This window comes from Netta rufina, assembly GCF_964035555.1.
Source record: "Netta rufina genome assembly, chromosome: 3".
NCBI classification, from domain to species: domain Eukaryota; kingdom Metazoa; phylum Chordata; class Aves; order Anseriformes; family Anatidae; genus Netta; species Netta rufina.
This window is the reverse complement of record NC_140125.1, coordinates 14,975,230-14,997,398: the sequence shown is the minus strand read 5'-3', so window position 1 is coordinate 14,997,398 and position 22,169 is coordinate 14,975,230. Positions and strand designations below refer to the sequence as shown.

The 22,169-nt window shown below is 41.0% G+C and overlaps 1 protein-coding gene across 1 annotated transcript in view; it reads left to right on the top strand.

Annotated features, from left to right (window-relative positions):
* Positions 1-496: 496 nt before the first annotated feature.
* The window catches only part of TTBK1 (tau tubulin kinase 1), a gene marked incomplete at both ends in the record, with an annotated part of 82,463 nt that continues 60,790 nt past the window's right edge, over positions 497-22,169 (top strand). The window contains 5 exons of the mRNA XM_084284164.1: positions 497-547; positions 682-840; positions 7,985-8,132; positions 18,483-18,556; positions 21,955-22,095. Of these exons, the coding sequence (XP_084140290.1) occupies positions 497-547; positions 682-840; positions 7,985-8,132; positions 18,483-18,556; positions 21,955-22,095 (573 nt within the window). The remainder of the gene's footprint in view (positions 548-681; positions 841-7,984; positions 8,133-18,482; positions 18,557-21,954; positions 22,096-22,169) is intronic.

The following is a 22,169-nucleotide window of genomic DNA, read 5'->3' as shown; positions in this document are numbered from 1 at the left end:
GGAGCTCCCTATAAAAGCAGGAAAAAAGGGCATGGGGCATGCAAACGCCATAATGAATAAGATATCTTTCTGTATTTTAATTTGATAATTTCTAGCAGTGCGTATGTTATTAGGAGGACTAATCTGTACATGGCTGAAGCCCTTTCTAACCATCCCTGTCTTCTTTGCTTTGCTGTCCATCACAGTGGCAGTGTCTAATTCTGGCTCTCCAAAGGGCCTTCTACCCTACTCTGATGCTTTTAGGCTTATTGAATGCAATACCTGGCAAACCCTTCTGATTTGTGTTGGATGTCGTCCAATGAAAACCATAAAAACTGCCGATGTTGCAGCTGCTCTGTTAAAGCAAGACCTTTTTGCCCAGTAACAATAACAGCTCTTGCAGCATTTGGCATTAGATTCTCTTTGACTTGTTGGCTGTCAGGCCCAAGAGCCTTGGACTCCTGCATGGTATAGCTGGGAATTGTCACCCTTTTAGTTTGTGCTGCTGACTTGAAGCATGGTTGCGTCTGCCAAGTTTATGCATGGGTTGAGCTCAGGTATTTGCAAGGTGAGTTCGCCTTCTTTCCTAAGAGGCTGGTTCTGATTTAGTGATAAACAAAATCTTTGGAAATATAGCATGTACTTCTGCCATAACCTGTACTAATTCCGTCACTCCTTTCCCCTGTCCCTTTTTCCCCCCAGATAAATGGCTCATTTAAATTGGGAGCTACTAAAATACTCTCTGGCTGGCAAATGCAGTGCCTAGCAGCAGTCATCAAGGACGAACCAAACATGAGTGGAGGAGGGGAGCAGGTCGACATCCTTCCGGCCAATTATGTGGTCAAAGATCGCTGGAAAGTGGTAAGTAATACTGGCTTTGTGCCTCCTTTGGTATCCCAAATAGATCTCCTTCTCCTGTAGTAGTATAGAAACTTACTCAGTTAGTCCTGGGTTCCAGCAAGAGACAGTGGAGTCCTACAGTTTGTCCTATATGTTAGTAGAACACTGGAAGGGGATGGTCAATATTGCTCTAGTGTTTTTATTTTAGAACATCTAGTATTTTTAGAAGACTAAACCTGCCAGGAATTTTCAGTTAGGATTCAACTGTTGCAGCAGGCTGAGTCATCTTTTAGTAGGAAACTCTGATTTTGAGATACTGTGGCAAAGAATACTAGAGATATCCCTTTATTTATATTTATATTTATATTTATATTTATATTTATATTTATATTTATATTTATATTTATATTTATATTTATATTTATATTTATATTTATACTTATATTTATACTTATATTTATACTTATATTTATACTTATATTTATACTTATATTTATATTTATACTTATACTTATATTTATACTTATATTTATATTTATATAAATAATGTTGCAAAAAGATAATTTAAATGCAAATGGTTAAGGTTAGAATGTCATTGACTTCAAAAGTCAGAAATTCCATAGTTATCTTGTTGGTACAATTTCTGTGTTCATATTATTATAATACTATTAAAAATTATGTCATCACATGTTAAGAGTTTTAGGTCTTCATGAGTCAACTGTCTCATCTGGTGTGCAAGCTGGATAGGACGCATTGAATCAGTGGAATCATTTCATCTTTTCACGTATACATTGTGTTGCTGCAGATCTTAATATCCATTTAAATTTGTGGCTTGACTTTGTCATTTAAATGCACCTTTTTGTGTTTCTTACTGCTATAGTATCTGTGTCGGGAATATTTTTTTATACATTCTTTTACCAGGTGATGTACAAGAAAACTATTAGCTTGCTTTTACAGAAAGGGTCTCAAATTTAATTAGATTTTTTTTTTTTAATTATTTTTACAGACTGCTTAATATTTATGACCAAAGCACAACTCTGCTAGACATCATGAGCATCCAGGCATGCTCAGTACTTCTATGGACTGGACCTGGCCGTCTTGGTTTAGGCATCCAGCAGACAAGCTTGAGAACAATGGCAGCTTGTGAGCAGAAGCTTGTACAGAATGATGCAAAAACACTGGTAGAGACATTGGGAGAATCCCATCCTCTAGACATGTGTTTCGTTGCCTCCAGATTTGTTCAGAGGATGCAGATTCTCTCATGTATAAGGCCTTCTTTTTATTCCTAAAGTAAGGCCCAGGGGAGGGAGGTGAGGTAAAGTAGAATTATGTTATCATCTCAGATAAAGAAACTAGAACATAATACAAAAAAGGATTGCTTAAGTTTTTACTGTTTAAAGTTCTGTATTATTTTTCTGTATTTTGCCTTTGTCTTAAAGAAAAAAAAAATAAGGAAAATTAAAATTTCATTTGTGCCACAGTGTCCATTTTTAACTTGAATTACCAGCGATGTCGGAATCATTAAACTCACAACACCAAACTCTATAGTTTGAACTGCAAGTGATCTGGGGTAGCAGCACTAAGCAGTTTCCCTGTGCTGACTGGGTATGGTACAGCTGCCTTGTGAGTTTTGCAGTGGGCTGTGAATATCAGAGGACTTAAAGAGACTCAGGACTGTGAACTCTCTTCAGCTCCAGATTGTGAGTTGATTATTTTCACCAGCCCACTTCAGACAACGTACCATTCCTTCATTAATGTTACATGTTGCCTGTATCTCTTTGTTGCCTTGAACAGTTAGTTGCACCTTTCTCTCTGTTCCTGTTACTCCCCCATAGCCTGCCTCTCTTCATCCTAGCATTTTGCTCCTGATTTCTCCACAACCTTCACTTTCCTGTCTGGCCCATCCCCTAACAGCCTTATATTTAGGCAATTCAAACTGCTCCTCAATCTCTGTGCTTCCTGAGAGCAGATGGAGAATCTCTAGTTTCTGTGCAATTACACACCAAAATGGAGACACCCTCTCCACCCTCCCAAAGCTTTCCAGCACAACTGCAGGGACGTCTTGCTGCGCTCTTGCAGCTTTTGGCTGGAGCACATATACTTGTGTTGGGAGGCTGCAGCCTGTGCAAGCTACCTGGCTTGTAGGACCTGAAACACGCTCTATGCTTATGGACTTCTCAGAAAATACTGTTTGCAGCTTTTACCTGACCCTCCCTGCACAGAGATTTCCTCAGACCCTACAATTTGGCCAGATTGGTGCATATTCTTTGCAAAGCTAAAGTTAGATGCAATTCTGATGCTAAGCCATTGGTGCAGATACTCTTCTGCACCCTAGCTAGCTTGGGCTTGTGCCATTATTACTCTTCATCAAGCCTCAAGTTTCTATTTCATGGGCAAAAGTGCTAAAACTTCTCCTGCAAGTGATGTTTTTTTTGCTTGCATGTTTTTTACACAGTCTAAACAGAGTAACTTTGGTCTTGGATACAGCAGAAGGATATGGGTTTGTGTTTGTCTTTAGAAACCTAAAATGTACTTGGTTGTGCTCTTAGGGGAACATTTTGAACTCATTGTAAATTTGGTAAAGGCACTATGTGTGGTTTTCGGTGATTTCATTGTTGCATGAACCTGTAAGACTAGGGACTGATAGAATCTCTACCGATTACCCTAAATTAGAAAATATAGAAACGTGGCTACATTTTCAGCAACAGCTATAACTCGGGTAATAGCCTTTTATGTTTTATAATGTTAGCTCACAGCATTCTTCAGTACTGCAGTGAGGTCGCTACTCCTTATGAAGGCTCAGAGAAATTGCTTAAGGGCAAAATTATCAATGAGAAATTCTGATTACCAGAACCAGTGAGAACTGGGAGTTGTACGGGGCTCAAAGTAACCTGATGAAAGTAGAAAAATTCTTTTGGTCCAAGGAATTGATTAGCGTAGGAGCAAATGACAGACAAAAAGAGGAGTATTCCTTAAGTGAGCATTGTGTCGTAAGAGCTCTTTTTGTCATAGACCTTTCTGAATTTAACACAGAGCATGCAAGCTAGACAGGTGAAGCTCTGCTGTGAGAAATGGACCCTGCACAAGCAGGTGTGTGGCATATTTATGTGGCACTGGGGTTCAGCTGCCAGAAGGATTTTTGTGCAATTTGTCCTCCCATTGTGACTATCTCTGGCTGGGCATCTGCTTGAACCTTGTGGTTCTCAGAGCTGGTATACTTCCAGTATTGAGCCAAGTTCTAAATTTAGATCGGTTTAATGTATTCCTTGAATTCTTTCCTTTCCTCCTCTCCTCCTATGTGCTGGCTGACAAATTCTGACAAATGAAGATGTTCATTCTCTGCAGTTAGCCTGCTGGTAGTTCTTTTTCCTGTCACTCCAAGTGAGAAGAGTTTGGCTTTCTGACAGCAATGATGTTTGCTGTTGTTGTTATCTTGGGAGAAAGGCATGGACAGGGAGTACTTAGGCTTTTTATCAAAACTTTTGTACTTGAAGTACTCTTTTAAATCACCATTTTTTACCTGCAGATGTTTTAGATAGGTGAAATTTGGATGGTACTAGAACCATGCAACTTTTGCTGAGACCCCAGAGGATGACTTGATCCACATGTACTGTCATGGTCAGGGAAGGGTACTAAACCAAACATTGCTTTGGTACTTGCTGTGAACTAGTTATAGATGTTAAGGCTGAGTGGATACCTCTCTTAACCTCTCCTGATCTCTTTGTGTTGGAGATTCACAGCTGGAACTTATTAGCAAGACAGAGTTGGCAGTTGCAATGAGCTTTGAACACAGGTGGTGACTCTTATAATCATATATGCTGTTTTGTGATCCCTGTTCTGTGCAATTTTCCATATTCCAAGTGGAGCTGCATTTTGATTCTCCTCTCAGAATACTGTTTTCTGCTTAGTGGTAAGGTTGTTTTGGTGGGGGGGGGGGTTTGTTCGTTTGTTTTTGATTTTGTTTTGTCTTTTTTCCCTAGGCTCTGGAGAATTGTGTTGCAAGAGTCTTTTCAGAATAAATCCAAAATATTAAGGATATTTAAAGGAGACTTCAAAGGCAGCAGTCTGTGTCCTGTATAACTGCTGATACATCCAGAAAGGCTTTGGGAATTGGCTTCCCCCACGGGGACATGCCAGTTTAGTGTTGGTGGTCCTGAGGGAAAGCTCAGTCTGGGGAATTCCTGGCATCCCCTGTCAGAGCCTGTCACGCTGGGGAGTCAAGTAGTGCGGCTTTTTGGTAAAAGTGTTCTCCTCGTGTCATGAAAGCTCTTAGGAAATGGAAGAAATGCTGCAATGAGCTGTGTGGTGGTGTGGCCACTCATGGCATACTGAAAGGACTGAAAGCGTACGTCTGAGATGCAGCTTACTTGATTTATTTGTCTACATGTGAGTGAAAATAGGTACCAGCATTTGGTCGGATGAATTGTTCGACAGGCTGTGATGGAACCCTGGGCACCCCGTTTCCTTATAGGCTCATGCATTTAGGTAGGGTGAGTCCTGCTATTGACATCAGTTTGTATCTCAGTCTTATGGACTTGTGGAAAGTAGGAAAAAGGATGAGATGAGAATTATCCCTGAGGAGTGAGGCATAGCAAGGGCTGGTGACTCATGATTGCCACTTAAGAAAGAGATTTTCATTAGATGTTCCCTTCTCTTTCTTGAATTTGCATTTAAGAGTTTCCTTATTCATTTCTTGAGTGGTGTGTGCCCATCTCTCTTCTGTGTCCTGCAGAAGGCTGTGCAGAGTTCATTTTAGATGCTGAACTCCCCCGAAGTATCCAAGCAACGAGGAGATGCTTGTGTGGTAAACTCCTGACATCAGCCAAGACCTTGGCTTGCAATAAAACCACGTGCTCAGCAACAGAGAAAAGGAAATGGCTGCTGGTGGCCTCTGGATGTTGCTGAAAGATCAAGGAGGTTGGCAGTGCTGGTATGATGAATAGGACCATCTGGTGTGCTGGGAAAAGTGTGCCAGAGAATAATTTCTGTAAGAGATTGAGGAAAAAATACGAGGAAGGAGAGACAGCTTGAGAGCTCTCGGGCAGTGAGGTTGCATCCACTGACTGGAACGTGTGCATAAAATCAATTTTCTGATTCAGCAGAAACTCTAGTCTTGATCTCACATCATCTTGCATTTGTTGCTTTGTGGACTTTCATGGGTCCTCAAGTTCTGTTGTTTTCCCAGGTGAGCAGTCTCAGTACCTGTACCTTTCTTCCTGAACCTGTTTCTCTGGTGCACATTTTCTTCTGTTTCTTCTGAGGTAGCGGTCCTAGTCTGTCCTTATTTTTTCCAGGCTCCTAATCATTCTCTTAATCCTGAAATGAACCACTCTTAGCTCTGTGAGAGCCTCTAATAGCAAAGCGATCACATATTGCACATTGTACTTAACAAGACCTTGCTACAGATGCTTATAGTGGGCAATGATCCTAATTATGTGACTCTATTTATACTGTAATAGCTTTACATTTTGACAACTCTGTTGGACTTGGTAACTGTCCCTGTTAAGGGCGGTGAATGGAAAAGCATCTTTGTTTGGATCTCTGTTGGCTCAGGGATATTTCTTCTAAGATCAATTTCTTGAATTTACAACCTGACAAGATGTTTGTGTAGCCTGTGTTTCTTCTCTGATCCTGCTATGTTATGTTACATTTATTACTGGTGACTTTTGTTTTGTGTTGCTGTGCGTTTTCCCACTGAGACTTCTTTCATCTTCCTTCAAAGTCCTCCCAGGTCCCAGCTAAACTTTTTGCCTTCTGCAGCTTTTGCTGTCCCTTTCACATCTTCCTTGTCATTAATATGCCAGTGAACAGAAGATCCAATGAATCTGGAGATATTAGCTGTCATGTTGTTGCTATGCTGAATGTAGCATTGTTTTGATAGAAGGATTTTTAATAGCCAGCTCAGTATGAATTTCCAAGTAGAAGTAGGGCTGCACCGTAATAATTTATGAATAATATGTGATGACCTAGATATTGGGATGTTTACGGTGTGGATATGCCTGTGTAGCCAGTAGAATGTTGTGAGGAAAAATAACAGGTAAAAAGAGAAGAGTGACTCTGGATAGCAACTCTCTAAGGGTTATCCAAAAATATCTTCAGAGACAATACTTAGGGTGTTAATGCTGGAAGTACTACAAACTCTTGTCCCAGCTATCATGCAGAGTTGTTTTTCTTGACTTGGGAGCCAGAAAAGCAGATGGTTTAAGAAGAAAAAAAAAAAAAAACAAAAAAACTGCCCTTGAGAGGCAGGGACCTTTGTTCAGCAAACTGGACAGATGCACAGGACAGGCCTTCTGTGATGCAGAAGACACCCAAATACCATTTAAACCTCGTCAAATATTGTGTAAGATGCATGTTTGAGCATCTGGCTAATTTAAGCTTCTTTTCCTCTTCAAATGTTACTGCTGCTGTTGGAAACGAGCAGTCCTCAGTGCTGCCAGAGCAGTTGTGAACGCCGTGAAAGCAGACTGCTGAAAGGAAGGGCTGCAGTTAGGTTCAGTGAATAAGTGCTAAGTGAATCAAATGAGCCCTGATCTAGCTCTGCTGTGAACTTGAAGTTGTTCCTGTGCAGCATAGCGTGCTTCAAACATTTAAGAGAATGAGAAATTAAAAAAAATATATATTCTCCTGGCATGGACATTAACACTTGAAGCACCTGAGGAGTCTGTCTTACATCCATGTGCATATCCCATGTGCATATCTGTACCTACATACATGTATCTTGTCAAATCTTAGCAGAAGGAGAATCAAGGGATCACTTCCCAGGAAAGACAGAGTTGCTCAGCGACCGGCGTGTGGAGGGAGAATGACAGTTTATATCTGCCACACTCTGGATAGTCTTTCTACTATCTCCTTGAGGGATCTTTCCTTTTGCTTTGGCAAGAACATTATTGACGTAATAGGCATTATCATTTGCTTTAGATATCTACGTCATCACTTGCTGGGCTTGTTTTTTATTGTACAGCAAAGAATTTATACATAGCACAGTCAAGTGGGCAGCTGGACTTTTGCCTAACTGTGCAGTAAAGGGATTCAGGCACAGCACAGATTGGGAGCTGAATTTGTTCCTGCCTATGCATTAAAGAAGCTAGTGCCTGTCTCTGTGAGAGCCAATTTGATGTCATCTCTCTTGTGCACTGTACCAAACCTCCTTGTTCTCTTCTAGTTGAAGAAGATTGGTGGCGGTGGCTTTGGGGAGATTTACGAGGCAATGGATCTGCTGACCCGGGAGAATGTGGCCTTGAAGGTGGAATCAGCCCAGCAGCCCAAGCAAGTTCTCAAGATGGAAGTGGCTGTCCTGAAGAAGCTGCAAGGTAAGGCAGAAGGCTCTTTGAACTCTGAAGGGGTGAAGGTCACCGAGCATGTTAACAATTAGAAACCAAAGTTGCAAATGCTTTTTATACCTTTCTCTTCAGCTTGCATCTACATGCAATGTTACATTAAATGATTCAGCTCAGAAAGTTACTACATTCTGCACAGTGTCAAGTGAGTTCCAACTACAGGGGCTATTTTTGTTTGCCAGGCAATAACATCAAGGAGACTTACACTGAGCTATTGGTACACTGGTCTATTCTGTCTAGTGATACTGATTAGATGATAAGGAACAGAGCAAGTGATGTCTGACTAAGAAATAAGGTTACCTGATTACCTCCCAAAGGGCGAGGGCAGTGGTTGTGACTAAAGCACTGTGAGCACGAAGGACTCTCCATGTAAATTGGTTGAATAGTAGATGAGCACAAGAAGTGCAACAGTTCTTTCTGGTTGAAGGAGCAGTAAGGGGGCTCCTACTAAAAACTGACAGCCATAGGAGGATTGAGACAAGGAATTTCCAAATCTGCCTTTGAGGAGTTGAGAACTGCTCTTTGCAAAAGTGCATTGTGCACTGATTTCCTTGTGAAGGCAAGGGCGGCTATTGGCAGGTACAGTTTGCATGTTCTAGTAGAATATGCCTTTAGAAGGGATGTTCTCTTTTGCAGGGTTCCCATCTGAGCTGGGAAAACACCTTTTCATGAGGCAGTGAGTAATATACTTGTCACCAAGGCTCATATTTCAGAGATAGTGTTGTGGCCCTGTGTCCATACCTGTATCTCTGCCCTTGCACAAAATCTCCAGAGATGGTTGAATTAGAGGGTTGTAGGTCTTTTGAAATGGGGTTAATGGCTGTGTCACATTGACCTTAGGGAAAGGTCAATGAATTATTTTGGAAAGTCAAATAGTTTTCCACAGTTTAGCTCTTCTAGGAGGAGGACTGATAAAGCCTTTTTGGAATAGGCTGTATTATAATAGATGCATCTGTGCTTGGTAAATGGAATCAAAGCAAAGGAGAAATCAATTCATATCATCAAGAGAAAACTTGCTGTTCATCTCTAAAAGGCCGGGTACACAGAGGCTGTCTTAGAACAGCAGAGCAGGTGGCTGAAGTCTCAAAGCACTGCTCACTGTGATGAGGGGTGTGACTGTAGAACAGCAGATTATTAGAACACCAAGAGAAGGTGCTGGCTTGTGTCAATACACACTATATCCAGAGCAGGGAATGCTTGAAAAGCATGACCTGAAGTCACCATATCAGAGCTAGCATCAGAGAATATTCAGGGAGTTAACTAATTAATGCTCATACTTTTCCATCAGTGTTTATTGTTGAAAATATAAATGCTTGAAAAGCAGCCAAAGTTGTACACAGGATGAGCCTGGGAATTTAGAGGTGTGGGGCAGGGTGGGAGGAGAAAATTGGCAAAGCAGTTAGCAAATGCAAGGGGACTGAAATGACAGAAGCAGCTCAATTGGCTATGCATCAGCTATCCAGCATTTAAGAATTACAAATTACTTCAGCCATGTTTGTACAAATCAAGCTGCTCTGTGAAGAGTTTAGCTTTTTTTGGTTCAAGGTTAATCCCCAAACGCTTTACTAAAATAAATTATAAAGTTAAAATAAGAAATAAGGTTGAGAGAGTTGGGAATCACGTATTGTGTATGTTTTCACAGTGAGCTGTTAGGGAAAGGTGAGAAACGTTTCAGAAAAGGAGAGACTGACTTTTGCCAAACAGTTGATAGAAGGGGGTAGGTTAGTGGCATTACCATAGATGATAGAGTCAGTTCACGTTTTTCCAGGTAAAAAGCAAGGGATCGTTGTTGTGTAAAATGCTTCTGTACTTTTCTGGTAGGATTGAGCATTGCAGTCCCTCTTAAGTAGTACAGCTTTAATGTTGGTGTGATACCTAAATAAAACAACAAAGGACTAATGAGCTGCTGCTTTTTTTCAGAGCTTGTGATCATGGTCTTGCAAGCTGTTAGAGCTTTACAGAGTTTGAGCTGGCCATTAACCCATACTGCAGACGAACTTCAAGACTCCCTGCTAGAGAGTCTGTGTACTTTCTAATGAACGCTGTGGTGTGTGGTTGTGCGTGCTGTTGTTTGTTTGTTTTTGTTTTTTTTTCTGTGAGGGTGGTCAAATGCTGGCACAAATTGCCTATAAATGTTGTGGAGCCTGTGTCCTTGGAGATACTCAAAACCCATCTGGATGCAATCACAGACAGCCTGCTCTAGCTGACCCTGCCTAAGCATTGGGGTTGGACTAGATGACCTCCAGAGGTCCCTTCCAACCCAAATGATTCTGTGACACATGTGCTTGGCTGTGAGAGATCACTGCCACTTCAGTATCTCTTGGCAGCCTTGTAGAGCCATTCTGTTCTGATCTTAACTGATTTGATATTTCTAGCTGTATAAGGCCTTTTCTTTATCTGTTTAGATGTAATGTTTTTGCCAAAGGCAAAGTTCTTGCTGGCTTGTTACTTGCAAGGATCCTGGGTCACCTTCTGGCCCGCTTCTCAAGTCTTTATGTTGTGTTGGGACTGGGAAGTACCAGCAACAGTCTCCTTCTAGGCTTTGGGTGAAACAAGATTGAAAAGTTACCTGAATTCTCACCACATGGTGATATTCAGGCAACTATAGATCGTTGTGGAATCAGTGGCCACAAGATTATGACCTTTGACATCTCATGTACTTGGGATGGCACTGCATGTATTATGGAGGTAGAGTCCTTTGCTGTTAAGTACTGAAAGGCTGCAATGAGGTCTTCCTGGAGCCTTCTCTTCTTCAGGCTGAACTTCCACGTGAACACAGCTTCTCTGTTAGAGGAATGCTATTTTAGTGCCAAGCTCTTATTTTATTACTTTAATCATTATTGTAGAGTTTTCCTCACTTGAGATAATCTTGCGTGATAGTACCACTTGCACATGGTTTTAACCTCAGTTTGTATTTTATCTATATTGCAGTCAAGCATTTTGAAACCAAGTCTAAGCTGCATTATCAAAATACTTCTTGCAGATAAAACTTGCCTCCAGCAGGGAAGGTTGCTGGTTTAGTTAGAGCTGCATTACATTTTGCTGTGTAGACAAGGCTTTAGATAACTTTTGTTAAAAAGTGAATGGAAATAAGATCTGTATGGCTAAGTGAATTTGCACCTTGCTTATCCAGGGAGCAAGAGGCTTTGCAGGGCTGTCAGTGTCTACATTAGTAAGCATGAAAGCTATGTCTGTGTTAGTAAGCAGTACAATATGAGCAGATCAGTAGATTGTAGCAGGTGCTGAGGGCCTCTACATCTTCACTGTATTTGGCTTTGGGATTTTACACTATAAACTGTGTGTGGTGTGAGGATTTTGCTTTGGGTTAACTTTAATCCAGTCCCTTGGTCTGAGTAACTCTCTTTCTCCACAACATGGAAGTGGTTTGATGCTGTCTGAGGGACAAGTTGTTGGTGTGGACTCTGCCTCCTTTAGGATTTGGGAAATATTTATGTGCATCTGGAGTGGATCTTCTGTGTCTATTTGCTCAGAAAAAGATTACATTAACCCAAACTCACTGTGTGAACAGCACTGACGTGGCAATTGTGTATATATGAGGCAGTATGGGAGCTTGCTTTAAGACCTCCTTACTGTTACAAATAAGGAGTCTGAGTCCTGTTCTTCAGAATTGTAGAGGAAAAAAAAAAAAAGACGGTATTTTGTCATTTACCACTTGGAAGGAAGAATCCTTTGACTTCTAGATGACGTTTTTCCATATCTTCAGTGCTTTTCTAACCCTTTGGAATGCAGACAGACGGACGCCTGCCTGCTCTTTCTGGGACTTTATTTCCCCACTGTGGAGTTTTGCTGTGGAGCAAAATTCAGCTGACAAAGGGACATCTGTGAAATACTGTCAGTGACTACTGACTCTGTCTCCCATCTCTGAAGTCTTTGGGGTTAACAGAATAAAGGGCTCTGTCAGAAGAGCGCTAGCACAGCTTTTGAGGTGCTTGGCCTGGGCTCTTTCGGTATCAGGGTGGATTTCCAACAGCAACCTCCGTCATAGAAATAGTAATCAGTATCCATTATTAAATTCAGTTGTTATTTTTTCCTGCTTTTGGCTGCTGCAGAGAGGCCTGTGGAAGCCATTTTATTGCACTTAATGCACCAGGCACTGTCTTCTGTAGATGCTAGATAGGGACTGTGTGAGGCCCAGCAGTAGATGCTTTAAATTCAGATGTGTTCCTCCTGTCCTTACCCACTTCTTGATATGCCTTTCTGGAAGCACTCTGTGGGCTTGTAAGACTGGAATGGTACAAAAGGATCTCTCACAAGGCATGTGCTTCGGATGCCTCCTGATCTGCAGGTCCCCAAAATATGGATGTGGCCACAACATTCACTTTTCTTTGATAAAATTGTTCTTGGAGCAGCCTAACAGAGTGGCTAGATGGTTAATTACCCCATACCGTTAGATGGTTAATTACCCCATACGGGCCATACCGTTCTGGTGCTGAGCAATTTCTGTTAATCTACCACAGTTATTTTTTTCCTGGTATGAGGCTGTGGGGTCCTGCGTACTTGCCTTTGACCTCACTCGACAGCCAGATATTCCTGAGCACTGCTTAGTGTGATGTTTTCTTTGTAAATGCCTTCTTTTCAGTGTAACCAATCTCATTGCGTAGGACTCTGATTAATTTTATTCTGCAGTGCAGAGATCTTCTGCATATTGAGTAGTTGTGCAAGATGCAGCCTGGTCACAGGCATTGTAGTTTTGAGTGCCTGGTTTTATTACAGCGCATAGTGAAGCAGTTCTGTGTTGCTTGTTCACCATTTACTGCTAGGGGTTGGACTGGTAAGGATTTACCAATAAAAGAAGGGAAGAAAAGGGATCTTGCTTGTTTTTTTCTTGTTGCCAGACCTAGTCTTTTCTTTTTGCATTTGTGACTTGTTAAGGTGGTATCTTAACTCCCAGCAATTCAGTTTCTGTTACTTTCGTTACCACTTTTTGTGTTTCTATAGCATTTTGTTAGGCTGATGTAACCAAGCTGTCTGTGAAGATAGGAAAGCAGGGTAAGTTACTCTTGTCAGGTGTTGGGCTAACACAGGGGGGCAGATTCAGACACCTGAAGTAGCTGTAGCCTCTGTGCCTGGCACTGTATTTTGCCATGTGAAAGGTTCCTGTGGGTGTTTGAATGCACGGGCATTTGGTCACCATGGCCTCACAAGACTGGGGAGGGACATGGGATGGATGAAAGGGGTTTAAAATACACTTTTTGAGGCTGCGCTAAATTCTTGCTCTTTCACTTTTCACTTTTCTGCCTTGCCCTGTGTGGAATATATTAGTGGTTGGTCATCCTGAAGCTTTTAGTGGTCTTGGGACACAAGCAGATGAAATGATGCCGTGCAAAGTCAGTCAATTTTACGTTTTGCTTTTGGATTAGAAGGTGGTGACCAGCCTTTTGTTTTTACGTGTGTTCATTAGTTCATTAATTTATTACAGAAGCAATAGTAAGGCTAACCCAGTTAATGAAATCATAGTTGATTACTATCGGATAATGTAGTTATTTAAATTGGACTTCCAGCATTGAATTTGTTTTCTTTTATGTTCAGAACTCCTCGTTTCCAGTCAAGTTGACAAGTCGCTGAAGTCAGCTAGTTTGTCTGGCCAGAGAGGAGACTTGCAAACTGCGGGGGAAAGAAAACTGTGATCTAGTCAACTTTGTTAGGCTTCAGATGGTATTTCCAATGAAAGTTAGAAGATGGTGAACATAACTCTCATATTGTTTCAAGATGGATCCTCCATTTCTTTAGAATATTGGTACAGAAGTGACATCAGCTACCCCCAAAATACAAAATCTGTGCTAAACTGATAAACCTGACAACGATGCTGACAAGTGAATAAAAATAGAGAATATATATAAAATGTATATTATAGTTATAAAGCATGAACATGAGAAATAGCTGCATGAGGTTTCCGTAGTCCAGTGAATGCAGTTGTATAGCTAGGTGTCTGCATCTGTGCATGTACTAGCAGCAAATTATGTCAAGTAACTACTTGGACTTTTCCTATGCAGTTTATCTTGAAATTGAGCTGCTCACTGGCTGTGCCATGCTGGTTATTTCTAGCCCGTGATATACCATTGTTTTAATACTCATATTGCCTGAATAAAAAAAGAAACTTGACTGACGATTCTGAAGTTAAACTGAGTTTGTGACTAGACCGGTCAGACATTGCTGCTGATGCCAGAGACAGATCTTAAAGAAAAAAAAGAGTATTTGCCACAGAACCAGAGGATAATTTAGGCTGGCAGGGGAACCTCTGGAGGTATCTAGTACAACCTCTTGCTCAAAGCAGGGGCACGTAAATCCAGTTGCTCTAGGCTTTTTCCAATAAATTTTTCAATTATCTCTAAAGATAAAGAGCTCACAGCCTCTCTGGGCCCATGTTCCAGGGTTTGAACACCTTAACTGTGAAAAAGAAATTTCCTTGTACCTGATGAGAATTTCCTGCCTCGCAGCTTGTTGAACACCAGAAAAGACAGGCTTCATCTTTGCAGCTTCTTGTGAGGTGTCTCTGACCAGATACCTCTGATATCTCCCATCTGCTACCTTCTTACAGCTGAACAAACCCAGTTCTTTGATGTTTTCTTTGAATGTCATGTTTTCCATTACCCACAAGCATCTTGGTGGATTTCTGTTAGCTTTGGTCTTGTGCTGCAGAAGATACGCTAGAATGCATAAGGGTAAGAGTTATGAGAGTAAAAGTAATTGCTGTGAGACTTATGGAATTTTATATAGTGAAAGGTTCATAGATGCTTTTGGTGGACTGTTAGCAATGAGACAGCTCGTCTATGGAGATGCATCACAAAATAATTTTAGCATACATTTTAAAGATTAAATCTTGAAACCCTGTTACAAGGAAAGATTGGTTATTTGTTCTTGTGCAGGTAAAAATACAGGAAATATGACGTCTGTTACAAAAAAAAAAAAAATGCTTCAAGTTGCAACAGCAATGTCACATATTTCTTTCTTATTATTTATTTTATTGGTTTCATTGTTGTCTTGAAAATACATTAGGAATATTTAAAAACTCGAAGGTGTAGATCAGAAGGAATACTGCTTACCAGTACTTTGGAGCTGATCTGTGTAGAAAATATACTCAAAAAAAGATTGCCATTTAATTTTTTCAGATTGTAATGTGTAATGAAGGTTTTTCATGTAATGGACTTTTTAAAGTATTAAACTGTTTTTTATTTTAATTGTATCTCTACAAGATGATGAATATATATCCTATGGTAGAAGGGCTTTCCAGTTTGTGGTTTTAGTTTTATACATTAGGACATGGTTATTGAGTATAATTTGAGTTCCTTCAGAACAGGGATCATAAAGACCATTTCAGTAACTGAAATATTTTTGTTTCTTACGCAGTAGTCTACGGGTGACTTTTAATGTTCATTTTAATTTAAAAGTAGTAGGAGGAAAAAAAATATTTTTCTGTGGGTGAACATTAAAGTACTGCATTCTCTAAATGCCTAGAGAAATAAATATGTGTGAAACAAAACAAAACACGTGTTCTTTCAAACTTTTTTCAGGTTTGTGTTTGTTAACATTGAGCTGACTTATTCCTCCAGCCTACGTTAGCTTTTTAGTTAAAGGGATAAAACTATTCATAATCTCTTACTCTGTTTCTTTACCTTATGGTAAGGTATATGCTTTGTTTTAGTAATAAATACCGAAATGCACAAAGTGTAGCTTGTGATCTTCTGTAATACCAGAATGGCTGTTCAGTGGAACAAATGATCTTCATGCTTGTGGAGGGCATGTGTGAGGAAAGAGGGCTGTTTCCTTCTGCCTTAAAGGAAAGTATGACAGTCCCATCATCTTGACTGCACAGTAGGTTATTAACATGATTATTTTTGTGCTACATAATTTTGATCAGCTGCAGGACTGATCTGCAGGAATCCCGAAGTCACGCCTGACTCTCATCCTCCATCTGCTACTTCAGCATGGCATGAACCCCTCCAAGAGAGCAAACAATTGTATACCGATGCCTCCTTTAGTTGAAAAATGAGTAAAAGCCTCAGATACCCAAAGGGGCTGATGCTGCAAGGATTTATCCCATCTATGTGACCAGCTGGCTATACATACACCACTGCTAAATGTGGCTTGGTTTCTCTACACTCTTATGCTCCTTTTGTTTCATGTAGGAATTGAATTGGCATGGCCTCTTTTCCTTTTCCTTTTCCTTTTCCTTTTCCTTTTCCTTTTCCTTTTCCTTTTCCTTTCCCTTTCCCTTTTCCCTTTTCCCTTTTCCCTTTTCCCTTTTCCCTTTTCCCTTTTCCCTTTTCCCTTTTCCCTTTTTCCTTTTTCCTTTTCCTTTTCCTTTCCTTCTCTGAGAACTAACAGATCGGGTAGGAGCCCATTTTAGGCTCGAAAAGAGGATTCAGAGTAAAATCAGTTTGGAGATACAGGTCATCAAGACCTGTCAGTTTTATTAACCTTAGTGCAGATAAGGTTATCATTTATTTTTCAAAAAATATAAAAAGCTGAAATGTGTTATCAGATAATCAGTTACAAATTCTATTATTTTTTCTTCCTGTAAAATTTGGTGATCCAGAAAACAACGTTATGGAGTGAACTGATTTAAAAAAAATTAAAAAAAAAAGTTCTTGGGAACAGCTGAAATCTGAAGCAGCCATACTGTCAGCAGGGATGCATCTTAAATCACAGTCAAGTGTATCAAACAGTAGCACCCCTATTCCTTTGAAACAAATGGTTTGAGATTCTCCCTGTCAGAGGATTGTTTTTTGACATTCTTGTCTAGTTTTAGAGCAAGGAAAAGCACACGGTATACTTGCTAGGAGTGCTTTACAATCACTTAAAACAATAAAAGCAAGTAAAAACTTGAGTCATTTACCCTTTCTAGCACACAGCAGCTCTCATTGCCAGTAAAAACAGTCATTGTTTTGTCTGTTGCCTCAATATCCATCTCCTGGTGCTCTGCAAGGCTAAACAAACAGAGTGGGACTTGGGGTTTGTAAGAGCATCAAACTATTCCATGTAAGTCTGTATGGGTTTGAGAGTCAGCTCTGGAGTGAGCATGAGCCTGTGCTGGCCTGTCCACAGACCTGCATAGGTTGTGTTAGCTAGAGGACATGGGTATTGCAAGCTCCCAAAGAAACCTGCTGGTTCTTTCAGGAGCTACTCAGATGTGTTGACTTTGCAGCCATGAATCTGGCTTGGAGGCTGCCTTCACGTCTGCAGGCAGTGTCTCCATCCGTATGAGGACCAGCGGCAGGACATCATGGGGACAGCTGAGGCTTGTTGGCTCTTCGATCCTGATAACACCTGGGCCAGAGCATGCACTGCATCCACTGTTTCAAAGAGTTTCTCTTAGAAAAAGCGGCTTCAGCCTGTAGGGATCAGTAGGTCAAAGTCAACACTAAATTTGCAATGAATGTATTGATGGCAGGAAACCAGTGGCAGCCGGTACTCGTGGGCACACCTAGGCATAGTATGTGAGAAAAAAGAACAAGGCAGAGCTCAGAGGCTGCCCTGATAAGAAACCTTTCCTCATCTGAATATCTTTTCCTAACCATACCCTCCTGCTTAGCTAGCCGGCTACAGGTAGAGCTGGGGTTGGGGTATTGGCTGGTCTGTTTTAAGCCTGTTCTCCAGGGATAAGAAGGAGAAGGAGAAGGCCTCTGTTCCTGCAGAGTGGTTGCCAGCAGCAGTGTTCTCTCCTTGTGGTAGGTGAGAAGGCGTGGATGCTCTGCTCTGGGATGCTGCTGGGCCCTGTAGGAGCAGGCCCCTGATGCTCCTACTGAAATGGGTGGACTCTGTGTGCATTGTTTTGGTCAAAGCTCCGGTTCTCTGGGTTGAGAGATGCTTGTTTGCTTCCTGCTGCCCTCCAGTTCCCTATTCTGTCACGTCTTGGTGTCCTACGCGGTTTTTGGTGCCACCGGCCTATGAGAGCAATAGCAAGGTCCCAAGGGCATTACAGGCAGTGCAGTAAAATAAAAAAGCTCTGGTATAAAAACTAATTAAAATTGCCACTGCTCAAGCGCTACAAAAGTACAGGGCAAAGCTATGCAATGACATTCAGCCTCTTCCCTGCTTAGAAACCTCATCAGGAGCCAAGTGTTTGGTATTGTGGTATGCTGCAACCAGAATCAGTTTTCAGAATCAGTTTTGTTATTGAATGTCAATTGCTGTTTTGAAGTGTGGGGCTGGGAAGTAAAAACAAAATTAATCTGTTCTGCAGAACTCCCTGCCTGATGCCACTTATGGTTACCAGCCCTTTTTAGAAACCGTTTTTCTACAAGTTGTGATCACAGGGTCGTTGTCTTATGTTCCGTTCTGTGTGTTTCTGTTTCTTTGCAGGGAAGGATCATGTTTGCAGATTTATTGGCTGTGGAAGGAATGAAAAATTTAATTATGTGGTCATGCAACTTCAGGTGAGTTCTGTGCTTCTTCTGTCTTTCCCCCATCCCACAGAGGTGGCATCACAGGGAAGGTTTTACAGTGAAGGAATAAGGCCAAGCACCGGTGCAGAGACTATGCTGAACATAGGAAGTGGGTGGAATGGGAGACAGTGAGAAGGGGTGGTGTTGCTGTGATATCCCTTGGGGTACCTCCAGTTGTCAAGACGTGCTAAGATATTTCATAGCTCCACTTTTCTGTTTAAAATGTCTCTGACATATTTCTAGGGAAAGCACTCAATCTAGAATGCTTGCTGGAGCTACCCACAACATCTTGCAGCAGTGGCAGCTGTTTGAACTATCACCTGCTGAGCTGTGATAGAGCATTTAAAATGTGTCTTGCATCAGGGCTCAAGTGTGATCGAGGCCATTGGTATCATACCAGCAGCAGTCTTCTCTGCGAACGAGAATGATCTCTGGCTCCATCTCTACCAAGCTCAGCAGTAGCACGGTGTCTGCTGTGGAAGGTTTTTTTCTCCTGTTTGTGCACCGCTGATACTAAGTCAACCAGGGTAAACATTTGGATAGCTGGCATATGGTCACCATACTTCTAGACAGCCAGTTACTCCTGTTGGAGGTAGCCAGATGAAGGGTTGTATGGGTCTGTCTACAGAACACCAAGAGCTGCAGGGTTGAGCATGAGACTTTACCAAGTAAACGCACGTAGTTAGGTCTTCACAGCCCGAATGTGGTGGTAACGTCACGAAAGCAGATTATTATTTTTTTCCATGAAAGAAGCTTTTGTTTTCAGTATTACAGTCATAGGAGAAAGAGCTGGAGGGGAGCAAATGGAAGATACACCTGAATCAAAAAACATGGAAGAAAGGCCGTTAAGGGAGGAAGGAGATTCCCATCTCAAGGGGAATACTTTGAAATTAAAACAGTTTTTTTCTGACATAATTGTTTTGGAAACTAGCCTGTCTCATCACCTGTCAGAGGAGTTGAAAGGGAACTTGTCCTAACTCCCTTGTAGCTTGTATGATCAGGGCTTTGCTATACAAACCACTGTATGATTACACCATACAAGCCCACCCTTCTCCTGAAGAGTTTACAGCCCATGTTGTGTTTCTTTTTGTATAATCTGGGTGACAGTACATGCTGAAGTGAGAAGGATGAATTAGTAAGCAACAAGAAGTAAGCTGCTGCATAAACTGGAAGGTTATTTTTAATTAAATGCTGAATGAGGTAAAATAGACATCAGCAGACTCCAGTGCTTCTTTAAAATATGCTTCTCACTTTTTTGAAGTGCTTGGCTTTGCCTTTTATGCAGTGTTGGCATCCCAACTGCTGATGTTATGGACAGAACAAAACCTTTTGCTCTCTAACCAACCCTGACCATGGCTGCAGTGTGAGTGTGAATATGATTCTTGACAAGGCTAATCTGGAGCTCATTGTATGACAAGACTTCTAACCCCAACCCTGTCCTTAACAAGCCTGTTGAAGATGACTATCCCTTGGGGGAAAAATTCTTTGCACAGAATCTCTTATTTTCTAGTCTGTTCTGGACTATGTAGCTGAGCGTGTGGAGTCAGCAAAGCTAAAATGTATTTCATTATTTGTTAATGAAGGCTTTGCTGCTTAAAGCAGAGCTCGTTTTGCACCATCACTCTTCAGGCTAAAATTCCCCTTCAACTTCAAGGTCTGCCGCCATGTGGTTTATCATGCATCCTTCTGGCTGTAGTGTACTGCAATTACCCCTTTCTCTTTGCTCACATGGACTGAAGCTTCCAGTCTAAGCCATGCAACTCATTGCATCTGCTCCGTTTCTCAGCCTGCCTGGTTGTATTTATTTGGAAAATAATCTTCAGTCTTTTCCTGAGGGCAATATTGGATGATCACAGCTTTCACATGACTAGAGAGCAGGTATCTGAGACTGTTTTCCAAACCAGCTGGGGAAACTTGTGGAACATTTCAATGTACAGCTCTGAAAAAAATCTTACTGAAAAAAAAATCAGTGTCCAAAGAACCACTTTACAGGGGAAAGAAATCTGCCATCAATTTAGAAACTAGGATCTTTCGGGATAATGATGACAAATCTGTACTGCTTCTAGTAAAATGTCACAGAAATGTTAAAAAAAGAAAAAAAGATAAGACTAAGGAACAAACTTGGACCAGTTGCAGTTGCTTAGCTGAATCTGTATTAGCTGGTCTGTCAAGTGTAGCTTTCAAGGCACCAGATCCCTGGAGGAAGACAGGGGTGAAACCAATTTGAAAAGTTAGTCTTAGCTAAAGAGCCAGTTGCAGTTGGCTCCTAAACGTCTGTCCAAGTTATTTACTTGGCAATTGGAGATGGGTGAATGAATAGGTGGCATTTTACTGGTTTGGAGAACAGCCTGTGCTTTCTCATCAAATGTTTGGTATCTTTTATGTATGTTCTGCAGCGGACTTTGTTTGAATATGCCTGGACTTTTATTGTGGGCATATATGTCTCTGCAGAAGCAGAATCAACTGGTTTTATATTATTGGGATAATCAATGTGTCTGCATAACTTATTCTTGATGCACACAATCTGAAACAGTGTACTTTTATTCCCAATGGTTTTGATCAGTTGATAACCTGCATTAGTTCTGTGGATTAGAGAGGTAGTCTGTCATAGAAGATACTAATTTAAAAACCTTATTTCTCTTTATAAATCAAAAGAGGTATAAGCAAAACTGAGATGACAGGGATCAAAGAACACGTGATTCTAGTGTTAAGTCTGTCCCTTTTTTTTGTCGTTAAATTGTTTTTATTTTCATGCTGTACTGCTAGATTTTTTTTCCAGAAATTTAATTAATTGGAAGTAAATTGGAAATTAATTGGAAGTAAATTTTTTTGAAAAAGTATTTTTAAAGTCAGTGGAAAAAATCGTCCTTTCCTGATAGACAGCTTTCCCCACTGCAGCATTGCCACGACAATGGTGACTTGAACTTGAGCCAGACAGTTGTGTGCTGGGGAATTTGTGATGAAACTGCTTCTATGAGCTGTAACAAATAGCTTCATGACCTGTTTATCATATTTGTCCTGCTCTAATCTTTACTTGTCTCAGCGAAAGGTCAAAGGTTGTTCTTAATTCAGCTTCTGTGTAGACTGGGTTGACAGTAAGGAGGCGCTAGGCTTATACAATCAGAGGCACTGCTGCCCCTGCCTTGCCTATTTCCCAAATAATAGATCATCTGACTTCCCAGGATACCAGTTTAATATCCTCTTATCAGCAAATTCATCAGTTAAAAGTTAAAATGAAGCATTGGAAGACCATGTAGAAGAAATAAAGGAGACATAGGTAAACAAGTCCAATTAGCATTTCTGCTTTTGGGAGGATACATGTTAGATCTTGCAGCTGTGCAACTCTCTGCTTTATTATGGTAGTTTAAATATTGTATTGATTGTTTCAGGGCCGAAATCTTGCAGATCTCAGAAGAAGTCAGCCTCGAGGGACTTTCACGCTGAGCACAACACTGCGATTAGGCAAACAGATTCTGGAGTCAATAGAAGCCATTCACTCCGTGGGATTCCTGCATCGTGACATCAAGCCTGTACGTTGTTTTGGAAATTTGCCTTTTGGTGGTATGTCTGTTATACTTGAGTCAATAAAGACAGCCTGGTGGGT